The sequence below is a fragment of the Pocillopora damicornis genome, chromosome 9 (assembly GCF_964200805.1).
Source record: "Pocillopora damicornis chromosome 9, jaPocDami1.2, whole genome shotgun sequence".
Lineage (NCBI taxonomy): Eukaryota > Metazoa > Cnidaria > Anthozoa > Scleractinia > Pocilloporidae > Pocillopora > Pocillopora damicornis.
Window position 1 is genome coordinate 8,140,135 of NC_142678.1, and position 16,360 is coordinate 8,156,494.

Below are 16,360 nucleotides of genomic sequence, written 5' to 3' on the forward strand. Positions count from 1 at the left end.
CAGAGACACATCTAATACAACTTTATCGCTTCTCTAGTAGGTCACCAGTTACAAGTCTATCACTGAGCCAAAGGGGAACTTTTGGTTAGATAGGTCATACAGTGGGTCATATAATTAGACAAATATGTTATTGTATCATCTCAAGAAAATAAAAAGACAAATTCAAGTTCTTGATAAAGTTTCCAAATGACATAAATCACTAGTGCTCCTCAGGTGTACTTCTAGCCAGTAGGATTTAGGCACAACCCAGACTAGCTCCCCCTGTAAGTTTTCCTACTCAGCGATTGTTTTGCTGATAAAATGCTTCGTGCTCGTCTTTTTGACGCAGGAGAAATCAAACTGGTATTTGGTCCTCAAAGTTAGCAATTAATTAAAAAAATACAATAATCCACCCAAGAAATTGCAAACTCATGTTGAACTTGAAGTGCAGCCCTTGAGATATATCAAACATAATCCTGAAAAGAATTGTTGAACTGAAGACCCTCCTGCGCAGAGGGGATTTGAGAAGGCAAATGCTGAGGAAATGTTTAGGTTGGGGTGCATATTGGAGCCAATCGACCCCCATGGAAGTGCCATTTGTAGTATGTCATTACTGTAAACTTATGACAACAAGCATTGGGTTTTTTGTTCGCCCACGAACAGTGACAACATTTTATTGGGTGAAGGTAAGTGTGTACAAAATGCTTCAGTCAGTGATTTTAATTCATAATGAGCATTAGAAAAAAAGGAACAAGCAAAAAAAAAAAAAGATTAACAGAAGGAAAAATTGAAAAATCTTCATCAACAACAATGACATCAACAAAACAAAGAATGTTATTTATCTTATCTAGCAGTTGGGATTTTTTACACCTCCCCCCATTTCCTTCCATGACCCTCTCCTGTCACACTGAAAATGTAACTGGCAATAAATACCAAAAAAGATCATAAGACTCCAGCAATAAAAATGCGACTTTCTTAATTTTCTTCTTGTTTAAAGTCACATTGAAATCAGGTAAGAATAGCAATTCTTGTGTTCACGGAAAACTCACCCAACTTACAGTTTTCAGACTAAGAATGTCAGTGATTGTTTGCAATTCGTTTGGGAAAGGGGGGGGTCTTGACTCCATGTTTTACGTACTAGAAGCAGAGATGTCAACAAAGAGAGAGAAAAGAAGACATTTTTCATAGTGTACAATAATAGTTATATTTTTATCACTAAATACTTACAAGCCCTGTGACATACATTGAGGGAAGTATCCTGTGACTCCTTTAAGTAAAATTAGTGATAACTTATTGACCAATCAGAGCGTGCAAAATATCACAGTTATTTCATAGCTTGTTCCTATCTCCTAGTGTGGTTACTATGATACAGGAGCTACTTTCAATTATATCAGTAAATATGCTGTGCGTAAAACAACAGTATAAATGTTCCAATATTTGTGAGCTTCCTAACAATTCGAATTTGTATTTTATCATCTAGGGATATAAGTCTTGTTCAAAAGACACTGAATAATATAAGATATAATATATCGATATAATAAACTTATCATAAACCTTTAAGATATACTTTTTTCTCTTCGAGGTGAATACGTTACGTCTTTGAAGTACGATGGCCCTCCATGATTATAATGATGTTATTTTTCATAAAACCGGGATAAAAATGTCAATTTAAAAAATGACTAACATGATAGATTTATTTTACAAATCTATTCTCTATTTTCCCAATATAATTGTATTGGGATTCCTCCGAATCGGCTGTCAGAAATAAGTTGACTGATTCATTTGAACGGAGCTTAGCTCCAACGCTAGTTATGGATAGTCCTGTAACATTACGAATTATATTATTACTTTCGAACAATAGCCTGGCATTCCACGATTTGTGCCGTTTTTCCAAGGGAGCTGTTGGCCGACTAGAGTAGACGAGACACAGCTGTTATGTGAACTTCCAAATCGGTTGTCATTATGGTGGATAAATGTTTTGTACACACATTTGTATGCATGCTTTACCCAAAGTAACAATATGGAATGTCAAGCAAATCACGACGATTGGTAAACGTCGGTTGAAATTTAAACTTACATTTGCCTCAAGGATTTTGCAAGTAGTAGTCAACAGTTAGCACCGACGTATTGCGTAGGACCTCTACTTAGTTAAATATGTGAAGGATGTATTAAGTTCCAAATAAAACTAGGCACAATTGCCGTAGGGATTCCTTTCTGTAGAGGTAAAAAAAAAAAGTATAATTTGTTCCCGGCCTGCGAGGAAAAGATTACACGTGTACAAGACTTAAAAAGCACCCGCACAGGCATTGTTCTACATTTAAAATGCTTTGTTTTTACCACGTTTTCGTTTATATAGCCGCTGTGGTTTGCGTTGCATTGCTGACTTTTCCGGCGTAATTCGCGCCAGTAAGATATTATGACCGTTTCAAGCCTTGAGTCTTTGAATTGAGTCATTGTGTTAATGAAACTTCAGACACAGGTAAGAATTTCCTAAAAAACTGTAGATAACACATTTAGGAACGAAATATACAGGTTAAGCAACTCTAGCTCTTCTAAAACACGGATTAAAATATTTCCGCCAACAATAAAAAATGTTTTTTCCTTACGAGTATTTCAGTGTTTACACAGCGCCGGAGTTTATACTTCAAACATTGCCTTTAGACAAGTCAGCCTCACAGCACAATAACTCGGTGATTGTCACTGTCGGCAACAACAATGTATCCACCTGGAGAAACAGCCACACCCTTGGGGTAGCATTTCTGGGCGAGGCCATTGAGTCCAGAGGCAAGAGTTGCCTTCAAACTCCCATCCTCGTTAAAAACTTGAACCCGATGATTGTATTGATCAGATACAATCACGTGATTGTCCATGTCGAAGGCAATCCCCGTTGGATACTTAAGCATTGATTGGCCATTTTCCTCCGCACCAATCGCCCTCACAAAGTTCCCGTTTGAGTCAAACACTTTGACAGCGTGGTTGTTGCTGTCTGTGATGAATATTTGTCCGTTAGCGTCCATGATAGCGTGATAAGGGTGATCAAGCTGTCCCTGCGCGTGTCCATGGCAACCAAGTACGCGCAAAAGGCTGCCGTCCTCCTTAAAAATTTGAACTCTGCTATTCCGCCGGTCAGTGACGATGATTTCGTCCTCGTTGCCCAAGGAAACTCCCCACGGACGTTTAAACTTGCCTTGTGTCTCCCCATAACCACCAAACTTGTTGATAAACACACCGTCCTTCGTGAATCTCTGTACGCGGTGATTGTCCTTATCACAGACAATAATGTTTCCATGTCTGTCGACAGCCACGTCTGTAGGATGATTCAGTTGTCCGTTTTTATCTCCCTGGTTTCCGAAACTCTTAAGGAACTTTCCTTGAGGATCGAAAATCTGCACACGATTATTATGGCAATCGGCCACGAGGATTTTCCCTTCGCTATCGACTGCCACGCCGCAAGGAAGCTTGAACTTTCCTTTAACTTCCCCCAAGCCTCCGATGCATAAAGTTGGACGCGTTACGTTGCTGTAAATGCGGGGATTGGTAACCATAACTTTAAATGGGCTGCCTTTGATGGGTTGATGATGGATTGCGATTCCAACTTCGTGCTCGCCGTTAAGACTCGGAGTAAAGCCGACTGCATAGCTCCCGTCGCCTCTGTCGACGATTTCCGACCTAACAGTTGCCTTATTTGGACTTCGAACATCGATCGTTACGAGATCTCCGCCGCACGTTTTCGGCTGGTTGTCGAAACCTTTCGCTTTCACTACAAATTCTGCTGGTGTGCCGACGTGAGCCTTTGATAGTCCGTCACCATTTGCTGTCGATAAATCTGAGCATGTATCGGAAACGAGCACATGACCGAGAGCTTTGCGAGTGGTTTCGACGGAGTTTTCGTCGTGAAAGAAGTATATGTTCCTGTAATTCTTCGTATTGTAGTCTCTTCTGGTGTTTGAAATCTCATTCAGCCGTCTTTTCAAGTGCTTTTGTATGACCAAAATTTCTAACTCATTGCCGATTTTTATGGCTCCCTCAGTGAACTGACAGCTGCCACTCAGACGTTCAAGAATCAACTCAAAATGTTGTTTCTCCTTCCGCAAAGAGCTTTCCTTTGTTTTAAATGCGCTGTTAAGTTCATTCAACAATTTATCTTCCTGTTGTTGTAAAGTCGCAATTAAAATCTGCGTATGCTTCTGAATAGCTTTTTCCATACTCGTCCGTTCTTCGTGAAGTTTAAACAACATGTTTTTGATTTCGTTTAAAGATTTTCGTGTGTTTTCCATTTGAGTTTTTCCCTGTCCTAGTAGACTGGCCATGCTGTGTTTTTGTTTATGATAAACGTCTCGTAGATAAGAAAATCTGTGTTTTCTGTGCTCCGTGACTGTACAGTCTAAGCAAATGGGCTCATCGCAAGTTTCACAAAAGTACTTCAGTTTCTCTTTTTGATGATCAGGACAGCTTCCCAACATACTGGTTACTTCAGGCTGTTCCTCGGGTATGTCCTCAAGGAACTGATCTTGGACATGATAAATCGCATGGTCCTTTGAGTGTTTGTGGAACTTGCGATGATGACTGTGATGAACAGGAGGTGATCGGAGAAACTTCGAGTTTGTTGTATTAATCGTTACAATTTCAGCAAAATAGCCATTCAACAGCGCCGCAGGCGTTTGGGAGATCTTGTCTGGAAGAAAGGAGTTCATCATACAGTTGTAAAACCTTCGTTTCAGAATCTCGTCGTTTAAATCGCACAGTTTGCTTTGTTCCATGTTTCCTGAGGCAGTTCAAGATCTGAATCGTGCAACCACATGCAGATGAATTCGAAAGTCGGTTAGAGAGCACTTGAAAACAAATTTTGGAACCGACGTTGTTTACGAAGCTAAAATAAGTAATCGTTGCGGGGGAGTTTGAACAAGGAAGTTTCTTTTGATATTTGCCCGTCTTTACAAAGGCTTGATCGAAGATAGGCGAGCGCCTCAAGAAAATTGCTTTTCCCCTTAGCGAAACGTGGCAGAAATTCACTCCTGGAAAGTACAAAGATAAAATAAATCGAATGTTAAAAATGCAAATATTGCAAACGAAAGGATAACACAGATTACAAAACAAAAGTTTCGTTGACACAAGCCAATAAAATACCTCAGAAACTGCCAAAATCATGTCAAAAATGACTTAGCCACACGGGATTTGTTTGAACTACATGACAACACGCAACATTTGAATCCGAAACGCTAACATCGGTCGGTCATTAATGCAAATTTTAAATTCGCAAGAAGGAATTAAAGTTTCTCTGGTTTACTATTATGACCAGCATGCCAGCTGTTGATTTTAAGGCGTCCTTTTGTTTTCTCACAAAAGGATTTTCTTTACAACCAAGATTACAGAGATCATTTGCCTTAGGGACGCTAAACGAAGTATCAATGGGAAAGCGCTCTGATTGGTTCGCAGTAAGTGAGGTACAATTCACTTTTTGTACTTGCACAGTGAAACAAATTAAGCGACCGGCTTAAGAATAATTTGGGAAAAATGAGTTCTTTAAATATCGGTTCGTTTCTCGGACCTTGCTCGTAAATACAAGAAATTAACCTGCGCACGAGAAATAACTGCAATTACATCCTAAAGTAATTTGTCAACTGAGTAATTAAAAATGCGCTAATGCTTCTTTTACTGCCAATCAAGACTTATAATCTGCAACAATAGTGAGCGTCTAAATCTAATCAAACCAGACAGGAGGTCGTTACCTCTCTCAAAAAGAAAATTGGATAAGCATTATTAGGTGATATTAAAATTCTTCAGCAGAGCTCTTGCTTCCGGTGAGTTAATCTCTTGTTTATTGCACACTACTAAGGCTCTACAAGGGTTGTCAATCCAGCATGATTCAAGTCAATTTTAGTCCATTCACCCATTCTACTCAAGTCCGTTTTGCGGCTCGTTTATGGTTTTATGTTACACTCGATATGCTGACAGTGTACTTTGTCTGAAGCTGCCAAACTTGCGAACGTGCTTTAAGTATGTTCTTGTTAAGAACTAAATCCTCTTCTCTAACTGAGAGGAAGCTTGCACAACAAACAAAAAGTTCATCATACAGAAAATAATTTTAACAATAATCTAAGTCTTTAATCCGTGTTTTCGTAGTAATTGCGTTTCGATCAAATTCGGTGCGCGTACGATCGATGACAAAATATTTACTCGTCGCTCCTTTAGCGAATACCAAAATCGCGAAATATAGATGTTTATTTACCAGCAGGTTTGTTAAAGAGTACTTACCTACGGTTGTTAAATCTTGTTAAAAATTGTTCGATAACTCTTTACTGAATAGTTGAAAATAGGCTGATTGAATTCAATCCACTTCCTTTTCTGGCGTCTTGAAGAGACAACACAAAATTGGAATTCCACAAACAACACTTTATGTTCTGAACTGTGCGGCTCGAGTAAAAGCTTCAGGTGGTGGAAGACGATGCTTTCATTTTACCCAATATATTTGGCTTAAAAGGCAGAAGGACTAGTGAAATCATTTGATGTAGTTAAGAAATTAAGCACCTGAAACTCGCGATGTCCCGCCCAGCTGTGATTATGAAACACGCTTTAAACCTGTGAAAAGGTGCTAACTTAATACACTTCCCAGTGCTTAAACATGTTCGGTTGATTTCGCAATTCTTAGACTCAGATACAACTAAACGTTCTTATTAGTGAGCTTACTTCACTTCCTACAAGAAGAGAAGGTTACATAACTAGTGCCAAAAAAAAAAAAATAAAAACTTAATGTCAACCGAGGAAAATTGGCACATCAGGTACTGATGAAATCGAGAACGGTGTGTTCAAAAGCCGATATCCTTGCAAGAATGGCGCTATTGTTAAATTATCCACGAGATTTCCTTGGCAATGAAATTGAAGCGATCATTGAGTCCTAGCTACTTAAAAAATACTCTCCGGGCCTCTCTTGATGATACAAGAGAACAGAGCGAAACGTTCAATGAAGTATGCTTTTCCGACATATTTTTTCCGGGAAAGTTTTCGAGTCTTTCCCGCGAAGCTGATATAATACGCCCCATGTTTATTACTAATCGGCTTAAATAAGACAACAATGAAAAGGTTGGTTCTAATCTGTAAATGTCCTTACTGTAATAGAAGAGAAAGCTTTTGCTCGTAAACTCAATTGCAGTTCTCCCAACGCGGTATTGAACCATTACGATGTTTGTTTGTAATGTTTGAGTTTTAGAATGCAAATCCTAGCAAGTTAAATTCCACCATTGCTCCTCGTCAAGGTGTTTATCACGTGTTTGTGAACTTAAGTATTCTTTGGTACAATTAAATCACGACTTACTGAAAATCACGCCGCGATATTTCTATAATGCACTTACCAGGCCCTTAGGCGTACTTCAAATCAAGTTCGCAACTGGATTTGCTCTGAATTGTTTGACTTGACGGCAGACTTCGCCAGACAACCAACGCTTCAAGAGAGTCACTCACTCAGGCGCTCGACCAGCGTGCCTTTCTGTATCATCAATGCTTAGTCGTCGTGATTTCGATTAACAGGCGACCGAATATCAGCTCTCTTCGACAAACAATGGCTAAGTTGCCCTTTTATTTTTTCTGCACGTGTGTTTCGGTACGTTTTTGTTTTTCAAACGAGTAGCTTGAAACGCTTTTGTTTTAGAAGTCTGTGCCTATGACGTATTGTTTGTAGAGGTTTGTAAACTTGTCTTAAGCTTAGTAATCCTTTTATTCAATCGAGACATGAATCACATTGCGTCATAGCAACTGTGAAAAAAAGCCCTATTAATTTAGGAATGGGCGATGTGATTACTGTGTGTCGTTCGTAAAGTGATGTTGCAACTTCAGTTAATACTTCTTGAACAATAGTTTTGGTTGGTAATTTAGTTCCAGTTGTTCTGAAATTTCTCTTCACATTCCTGGCCCGTATTGGTTACATTAAGCACTTCTCTGTACAAATCTCTATGTTTCCTTTATTTTTAGCATCGATTCTGATTTAAAACTTCCTCTAACGCCCTGTTGGTCTAAGTCTGTTATAGTAAAACTGGTAAAACTATTGTCTTGTTACTTCTGAACACACAACGACGTGAGGCGTCGGTTTTGAAATATACCGTATTTCTTTTCGCTTCTTGAACAGTAACGAGTAGTTGGTGGCGATATTAACGTTTAATTGAGCTTTTTTAACTTCCTCTCACGCTGAGCTCGCTAATAAACTGTCTTACTTCCGTAAAATTGATGGAAATCTGACAACAGCGCCGCTGAGTTACTACGTGACCATTTGCTTCATGCAAATGTTTCAATGTTTTTTATTTGTAATACCCCGTAATCCTCTTTATCCTTGATAGCCTTTTCGTTTATTTATAGGCTCTTTCTCGTTAATTTATCATGCTAATCAAACTTGAGTTACTGGTTTCTAACGGATTTATTATTAAAATTAGAAAATAGAATTTCTGCCTCGCAATCAAAAGGAAGAGAGCTGGGAAGACATAGTTGAATAACGTTACGCATGCGCTAGGCTTTGGCGCGGAAATCGGATCACTAGTCGTTTGTTTGGTTGATTTTCTGTTGATTCGAGGCGTTGTTTGTGTGGCCGCTTTTCTTTTACAGAGCAACCTAGAAAAACTTCGTACACCCCCTAAATATTTTCGAAAATTAGTTTTCTCCTTAAAAACACTGGTGACAGGGACATGCCTTCGACGACAACAAAATGGCTCAGTTTCAAATGCCAGCCCCCTTTTTCCCGCGGATTTCGCTAAATTTTAAACCTCGCACGCCTGAGCCCACGTTGTAGACCGCATACTTGTGACGTAGCGTTTCGTTTTTAATCTCTGCCAGTTAGGAAAATATCCTGGAAATTACCGTCTTGACAGAGGTTCACGCCGTTTCTGTGATAAGCCTCATGTCGAGAACTTGGATTGTCACTTTAGGGAACCGCCGTGAAGTTTCTGTTGAAGTCAACACAGATCATATTTGCCATAAAGCCATACTTACACTGACGACTTTCCCCCTAATAATTACGAAAAATTTGCTTGCTGTACACATTAGTAAAGGTGACAATGTCTCAAGGGAAAGTGTAAGCTCTATCTAATCCAAAGATCAAACGTCAGGCTTGCGCAAGGGGATCAATTTTGGCGCCGCTTATAATTAGTATGATAATTTCCAAGTGAATTAACATGCAGTGCAAAAAGGGGTAATTTTTAAGGAAACTATGGTGCTGCGTTGGTGGAGGGGGGGCACAAGATAATTTGGTGTTATCAACTGAGTTGATAATGTGAACTGGCCAACATAACTTGAGATTAGAAAGCTTACGTTTCGATCTTTAGCCCTTCGTCAGAGCGTCAGCCCTCCGCCCTTTCGCTCTAAAATTTCTTTGTAGATAGAATAAAAGTTCATTTTCTTAACCGACGTTACCCACGGCGTCGCGTCGTTTCCTAAACTCCCTGTTGTTTATACAGGTCCCCCATTAAACCAGCTTTAAGCCGAACTGGGCCAGACTCTCTAATTCATTTATCGCAAATACAAAATACTTACACGTCGCCTTCTGCTACCTTTTTTTCCCTTTCCCTTTTATAATTATAGAAATTTTGGGAAAAATTGGTAATAAAACTATAATCCACGCTGTGGAATAGCGAATCAAAAATATTATTTTAAGTGTAATTACACGTTTCCTATAGCTTTAGGTTTCTTGAAACGCCCGTGAAACTTAGCTAGAATGGTTTATGAAGAGAAAATAGTACTCGACTTAAAGAAGAGTAAACTAAAATAATTATGCAAGACGCACTTATCAGTTGTAAGGGCTTCTTTATCATGAAATGTTGGTAACTGGGATTTCAACTAACTTACAGTTTCATCTATTGCCACATTTTAAATATTTCGGTTTCTTATGTAATTCGATTGTCTGGTAAGGCTCTATGGATTTCTCCGGAAATTTCAAGAGTTGTCGATTCACATAGCCAATGCTTAGCTAGAAAAGAGAGTTCGAGATTTACTTGAAAGGGAAAAGTGAAGCTTGACACCTAGCCCTGGTGAAAGCTAAAATAAATGATTCTATTGATCTATATCAGTAAAAAATCGACCAGTTATGGAGATGTTATTACTTTTTCTCCCTAGCTAAAACGAGAGGTCTATTTAAGATGCAGAACCGCGCAACACTGTCTTATTGTTGTTTCTCAAACTTGAATGTTCCGCAAATTTGTTAGAAGTCAAATTATATTTCAAGGAATTCTATCACTTTTCAATTTCAACGCCGACGTTCATGCTAAATCACACGTGCTATAAATGTCACAGATGCATTACAACTTCCGATAAGAAAGGAATAATTGTGTGATATTTCTCTTTTCTTTACACGCGACCACTACGTATCGACGATTTTGGTTGAGCGATCGTAAAGTCTTGACCAACCCAAGTGCCAGAAGATTGCAGAGAAATTCTTTCGGTGTAACTTGATCCATCTTCAGTTTCAAAAGACCCTCCAAGCGATACGAACCCTGCGCCGCGGACTTTGGCGGACCTTTCTGGTATCTCCACTTGTCGCGCGCGTTCGTCGAAACAGTGCGCGCGCAATTTATTCCAATGAGATCTGATAAGGCAAGCAACAGCAACTACCAGAATCACACTAAATATTACAACCAAAGCGATAAGCGGACCGCTAAGGGCATTTTCTTTCTCCTTTGGAGGTTTTTCACAAGGCAACGAAGTGGACATACACTTTCCTTTGCAGCAGTATTCTTCGAGGCTTCCCGGCGAGCCGCAGTGTTCTTCTCGGGAACACGATATGTTGCAAGATCGCCGACAGTAACCGCTACAACAGTAGAGGTAGTCCCCGAGGCAATCTCGATGGCTCGCGCATTTTCGACTCTCGGAAACTCCCAGAAACCCCCCCCAAAAAACGATCGAAAACACAAAGACCGTAACTCTGGGCATTCTGGAGATAGTTTGTGGCAATCTGCTATTCCATGGTGGCTTGTGCACTCGAATCCAAAATACATGAAAATAACCCATAGCTGATCTTAGGGGCTTTCCGCCGTGCTTTGTGCCAAGAGGAATTCCAGTTTTGACAAAACAGGATTTTCAGCACGTAGGTTTTATATTTGAAGAACTATATCGAAGTCACGTACGAAATTTCTCTCAGCTAAATATGACAAATTGCTGAATTCCTTCATTCAATGATTACGCTGGAATTCGTGGGAATCTTCATCTGTGATTCTCATACAAGCAACGCTACTTTCATACAGCTTCGCAGCGACTTGACTCGATACAGCTGTGTGAGATAGTTTTCACAGTTTCCATATTTAAAGCCCAAATTTCACGGGCGAATATCGCTCCAGGCTACCGAACCGGAAAAACAAATCAAGCACTTACCTCTGAATTATAGATGGTCTGATTTGAATAAGAATAGGAAAGGAAACTTCACGTTAAATCTCTTCTATCACTTTAGTCACTTTAATACGTGTCTAGTGTTGTGTTTGTACAGTCTTCACATATATCAACTTCCTAACTTTTCATAAGCACATGTAAAAATTTCTAAATGACCACTCAAAGATTGATTTCGATGAAAGTCTTCGTTTAACAAGGCAATAAAATATTAATTTGTTGTTACTCAATGTTCAATAATTTTTTTTCAAATACAAGGTTTGAATACACCTTTATGCACTTTTTGGCTTTCAAAACATAAAAACATACCTCCCAGTTTCGCTAAACTGATTCATCTACTGGGAAGTTTTTCCTTTCAGCTGTTAAAACAAGATACCACGGTCCGCGAGCACCGGGTAACTATCAATTTGATACTGCCTTTGGCGGACTTATCAGCAAGTACAACTGTATTTTATCAGACACTTTGGACGTTTTGATTGTGGCCGCCATAACTTCTAGAATCCATTGGAAAGTTTGTTATTCACTAAAAGCGAGTCCATTTCGCTTTTAAGTGAATGGATAAGGCTTTTACTTCGGCAGAAGAAATTTTTAGCATTTTTATCTGCTCTGGTCACTTTTCATGACAGCAATTTCCTTCGAGCCATTACAGGTAATCAGACCGAGCTTATGAGAAACTTCAACTTGTTCGCCGCGCTATTTTTGCTACCGCGTGGCAGCTTGAAATGAATTACGATTCTACAATTTCTTCTTTGTTGACAGATGAATTTGATTTGTGGCTGAAAATGTATAAAAATATTGACAGATACTTCCATTCAAAGTGAATTAAATATTTGTTTTACTTTTCTTCGTTAGTTTATTGGTCTTAGTTTCATTTCGCTTTCGACAAAAAAGTACAAATTACCTGTTTGTAAAATTTTGCTTAGAGGCAAGTGGAGCCAGTCAAGTAATAATTAAACATGTTTGTCACGTTCGATGCAACTTTTCATGCAAAAAGCACTTTTAAATCGGTCTTGATTATCTTCATCGGAAGATGAATACTATTGTTGACGTGAAAATCAAATCGACTGCTTTACTGCATGGCAATTTTGTACTCAGCTGACAATTCCAAGGGCGTCCTTGTAAAATGAAAATCAAATCAATTTATCGGGGTATAAACGGAATTTTGTTATGGTTTTCCTTTTACCATTCGAATAAAACCTTTTCTTGAGAGCTCAATCCTACATTGTGAAAATAGTGATTTTAAAAGTGTTATACCGGTAGTTCTGACCATAATTACCGCAAGAATATTTCTCCCTGCTGGTACCTAATGAAGGCTGAAATCAGAGCCATGAATATTGCACGGGCTTTCAAATCCTTCATATTATTATTTTTTTCATAAGTTTTTTTCTTTAGTCATTTTTAAATAAAAGGTAGTAGTAAAACCGTGGCGGTAACTGATCATGAAATAATTTGCTGTATTTCACTTTTTCACGATTCTTGCGTTTACAAAAAAGAGGAAAATTAAAGAAGTATTTGTGTGATAGAATAACATCGCTGTTGTAGATATTATGGGCATAAACTTTCTCCCGTAGCCCTTTTCCTCTTGGTGATAGGATGCACAAGAAATCAGAGTGTATTGTTGACATCTATTAATAGACTTCTGTGACATTGTTTTCGATTATATTTACAATGGCCTCTGAAGCTAATTGAATCGATTCGACCCTAGAGAATTCTTCTCTGCAATTGTTGTGTTTTTGAAAAAAAAGATTGCTTAATTGATCATCCATTTGATTGTAAAACTTAGACAAACTAATCTATGTCTGCAAAACCGGAAAATTAGACCCATCCGGCCTTCGATTAAGTATTGTCTCGAACAGTTTCACGCTGACAAAAGTGGTTCCAGGTTTTTTTTCTTTTTTTTCAATTAGACAATGAGCTCACATTACTTGAACGAGTGTGCGACGAATTGTTGACAATATCTCATCAGAATTGTTGGAGTACTCTGTTTAAAATATTGAAAAACTAACGAGATTCTGAAACATTTGATTCTTGTTTGCTAAACGATTTTACTTATTAGACAACTTTTCTCAACAGCAGTTTTTTTCAGTCGATGTTTCCTAAAAAACTCCATCTTCAAAGTTTGATTGAATGTAATCAGTTCTTTCGCTACCCTCTTGAAATTAAGCGCAAGTCTCTGACTTCTATTTCACAGATGCGTGTTCCCTGACAAGAAATACTTAACAGAAATCTCGATTTTTCTTGCGTTTTTGTCGAAAAAGAAGATTGATTTGGAAAGATTGTAGACCACGAATAGTACCTGCTTTTCGGCGAAGGCCAACACGCGAGTGAAAAAGAAAATAGTGAAAAAAAAAAAAAGGATGTTTGCGCGCCACGAGGAACTCTGGGAGCAAAGTGCGATATAGCCAATCTTTTGTTTCACTGATCTTTCTTGTTTCGCGCAACGGACTTCGTCGAAAAGGTTGGACAGCTGGGAGTCTACAAAGGTTTTATTGGTGTACTGTATTTAGGAGCAATACAATTTTAAACTATGACAAGTGCTTCAGTCCTTTCATTTTTTGTTGGACAATGCGAAGGATTTTTTCAATTTTAGAGAAAGAAAGAATAGCTCATCACAAATGGAGGGTGCAAAATTATGATGATGCCACCCAACCCTTTTACGAAGAGTTGTTTTTGTGTTTTTATTCTTGGATTTGCCTGACGCCAAAATAAATCCAAGATGGCGGCTGAAACGTCGTATGCCAACGAAATTTAGCGAGAAAATGCTCTTCCGCCTTCCGACTAAAGGCTGGAACATAATCTTAGATCTAATTAATGAAATTAATTTGACTAAAGGATAAAACTGTTCGTGAAAAATGTGATTTGATGAACAGATTAAAGGCGAACAATGTTTTACAACTGCAAGATAGGGTCACGCCAAGAAAAACATTCAGGAGAAAGTATATACGTGACTAGCACACGTCACAGAACTGTTATACTTCAGATTTTGAAACGCGATGTATGTTTTGTAACGCATAAAACGAAAAGAATGTGCACGTACAATTGAGCAAAAATGTTTGTCTTTTGAAATTGCTCACGTCCCAAGATTTTTACGTGAAAATTAGACTCAGAGAACTTTTGACGTGATATTCAAGTGAACCGTTCTAAATCCGATCGATAGTAATTCTGTTTCGACAGATTTCAGATCAAAACAGAGATAGACTCAAATCAAATTATGCTGAAACTTATCGCATTCATTTAATTTTTTTATACGCATGTTGCTAAAATGAACAAGAGTTTGACTGATTACCTTATTTGAACAGCAACCTTAATCGTAACGGTCGCCAGTGAGATACAATAGTGTACAATGTCATGACTCCAAACAGGACCTCAAAAGTGTTGTTTTGAATCACTTTTTGCAAGTGGAAATCAAAAGTAACTTCAAATAAAGGAAACATCTAAATAAAATTTTCGTCCCCGATGTAAGAAATTCTAAAGAGAACTGAACAAGGATAGTTAAGAATAGACGACAGAAAACACACACCGGCTAGGCCTGGCCTGTATTGCAAATTTTCGACCGTCATCGAACAGTTTCGGCTCCTTTGGCAAGAGCCCGTAGCTTCTTGATGGCCACAAGCATTTTCACTCTTACTTATCAACTCCTAAGCTTTCTATCAAATCAATAGTCGAGCGACAGTAAACTCGGTTAAATTTTGATATTTGCATTCACCATCTTTAGTTGTATACTTATGCAAGCAGAATCGGCTTTTACCGAGATCACTTCAAAAAGTTGTGGCAAGAAACTGCTACAATCAGTTTTTGCACATCCTGTGTTGATCAGTGATTATTTGGTGCCGAAGCTTCAGGAAACGATGCAAGTGTTTTTTTTCGATATATCATTAGCTTAAGAACTTCAGAACTCTTTAAAAAGTTTCAAACTGCCCTGTTGTTGAATTTCCACCGATGCTGAGGGCAATTTAGAAACCTAACTGAGATAAACAGTGGATCTGCGCAGTCCTTCGCCAATAGCGCTTGAGGCGCATTACCCCCAAGAAGTTAGTCAATCTTCGAGACATGAATGACCTTTAACTCAATAAATGTTACTCTCCTTGGGTTTTCAACAATAAGTTCCTTCCTCTGCCAGGATATGTTTACACAACTTACCTCAAATGTACTGCTTCTTCGTAAGCGCGATGTCTTCGAGAGTTTGTCAAGGATTTGTTGAGGACTTCAACCACAAAACCTTAGAGGATAACCATAATCACTTATCAGCTGCATGATGAAATATCTTATGTCGAGTAATGTTTTGATGTCCCACCAGGAAAAAATGTCTCGTCAACACATCCCGGCCTGAATTGATTTATAAACTGAAGCTATCTCGTTTTAGCCGCGCGGAATTTCACAAGGTACAAAGTTTGTCAGCTTAATTATGAGGATGGTAATTAAGAATGCAGCTTAGAATAAATCATTTCATTAATTGGAAAAAGACGGTTAGAAAATGAACAAAAATGGGCAAAGCTCACAAAACAAATTGTATTAAAAACGTCTGGTTTTCGCATTAACCTCTGACGAGAGTGAAAAATGCTGGTGTTTTGATGAAGAGTTTAAAACCACAAAGCACAAAGCTATCCGGGATTATTGTTTATAAGTTAAATTTTCGACGCTGCGGATACCTGAGCTTCAGATTTTATACCAACCATGGTTTACGATTCGCCTTTAAATTCACAGAAGGTTTTAAAACCTTTACTGACCTGCAATGATGCAGTTCCTCGTTACACCTGAGCTGAGAACAGAAACACTGCAAGGAATTTCTAAAGAATTTGAGAGTGCTCCTGCCAAAGTTATAGTTTTTGTGTACGTAAGTCTTCTTTACTTCAATGTCTGTTCTACTGTTTAATTTGTTTATTTTAATTGTTTGATAAGTAAACTAAAACGATATATCTTCAAGATTGTACCATGTTATTTCTAAGACTTTTAAAGCCTGATGGTAACATCGTGTGAATCGAAGTCTCAATTTGGTTGTCAAATTTAGTGTTTTACTCTGGAGAGA

General features: G+C 38.4%; 2 protein-coding genes across 4 annotated transcripts; both read right to left on the reverse strand.

Moving 5' to 3' along the window:
- Positions 1–1,157: 1,157 nt before the first annotated feature.
- LOC113669605 (E3 ubiquitin-protein ligase TRIM71) lies at positions 1,158–16,195 on the reverse strand. Of its 3 annotated transcripts, XM_027185673.2 has the most exons (3): positions 16,062–16,195; positions 15,475–15,553; positions 1,158–4,994 (listed from the first exon to the last, which is right to left on the reverse strand). In XM_027185673.2, exon 3 carries the CDS (start codon positions 4,737–4,739, stop codon positions 2,652–2,654), a length of 2,088 nt encoding a protein of 695 aa, XP_027041474.2. In that variant the 5' UTR covers positions 4,740–4,994; positions 15,475–15,553; positions 16,062–16,195; the 3' UTR covers positions 1,158–2,651. The 3 variants fall into 3 exon arrangements, with proteins under 3 accessions (XP_027041474.2, XP_027041473.2, XP_027041475.2); XM_027185672.2 differs by lacking the exons at positions 15,475–15,553; positions 16,062–16,195 and adding an exon at positions 7,329–7,641; XM_027185674.2 differs by lacking the exons at positions 15,475–15,553; positions 16,062–16,195 and adding an exon at positions 5,107–5,237.
- LOC113669610 (uncharacterized) lies at positions 10,153–11,106 on the reverse strand. The gene has a single exon (XM_027185680.2). It carries the CDS (start codon positions 10,960–10,962, stop codon positions 10,303–10,305), a length of 660 nt encoding a protein of 219 aa, XP_027041481.2. The 5' UTR covers positions 10,963–11,106; the 3' UTR covers positions 10,153–10,302.
- Positions 16,196–16,360: the final 165 nt, after the last annotated feature.

Bases quoted from the DNA above. Each gene is read 5' to 3' on its own strand.
- LOC113669605 (XM_027185673.2), bottom strand. From the start codon at position 4,739: ATGGAACAAAGCAAACTGTGCGATTTAAACGACGAGATTCTGAAACGA.
- LOC113669610 (XM_027185680.2), bottom strand. From the start codon at position 10,962: ATGGGTTATTTTCATGTATTTTGGATTCGAGTGCACAAGCCACCATGG.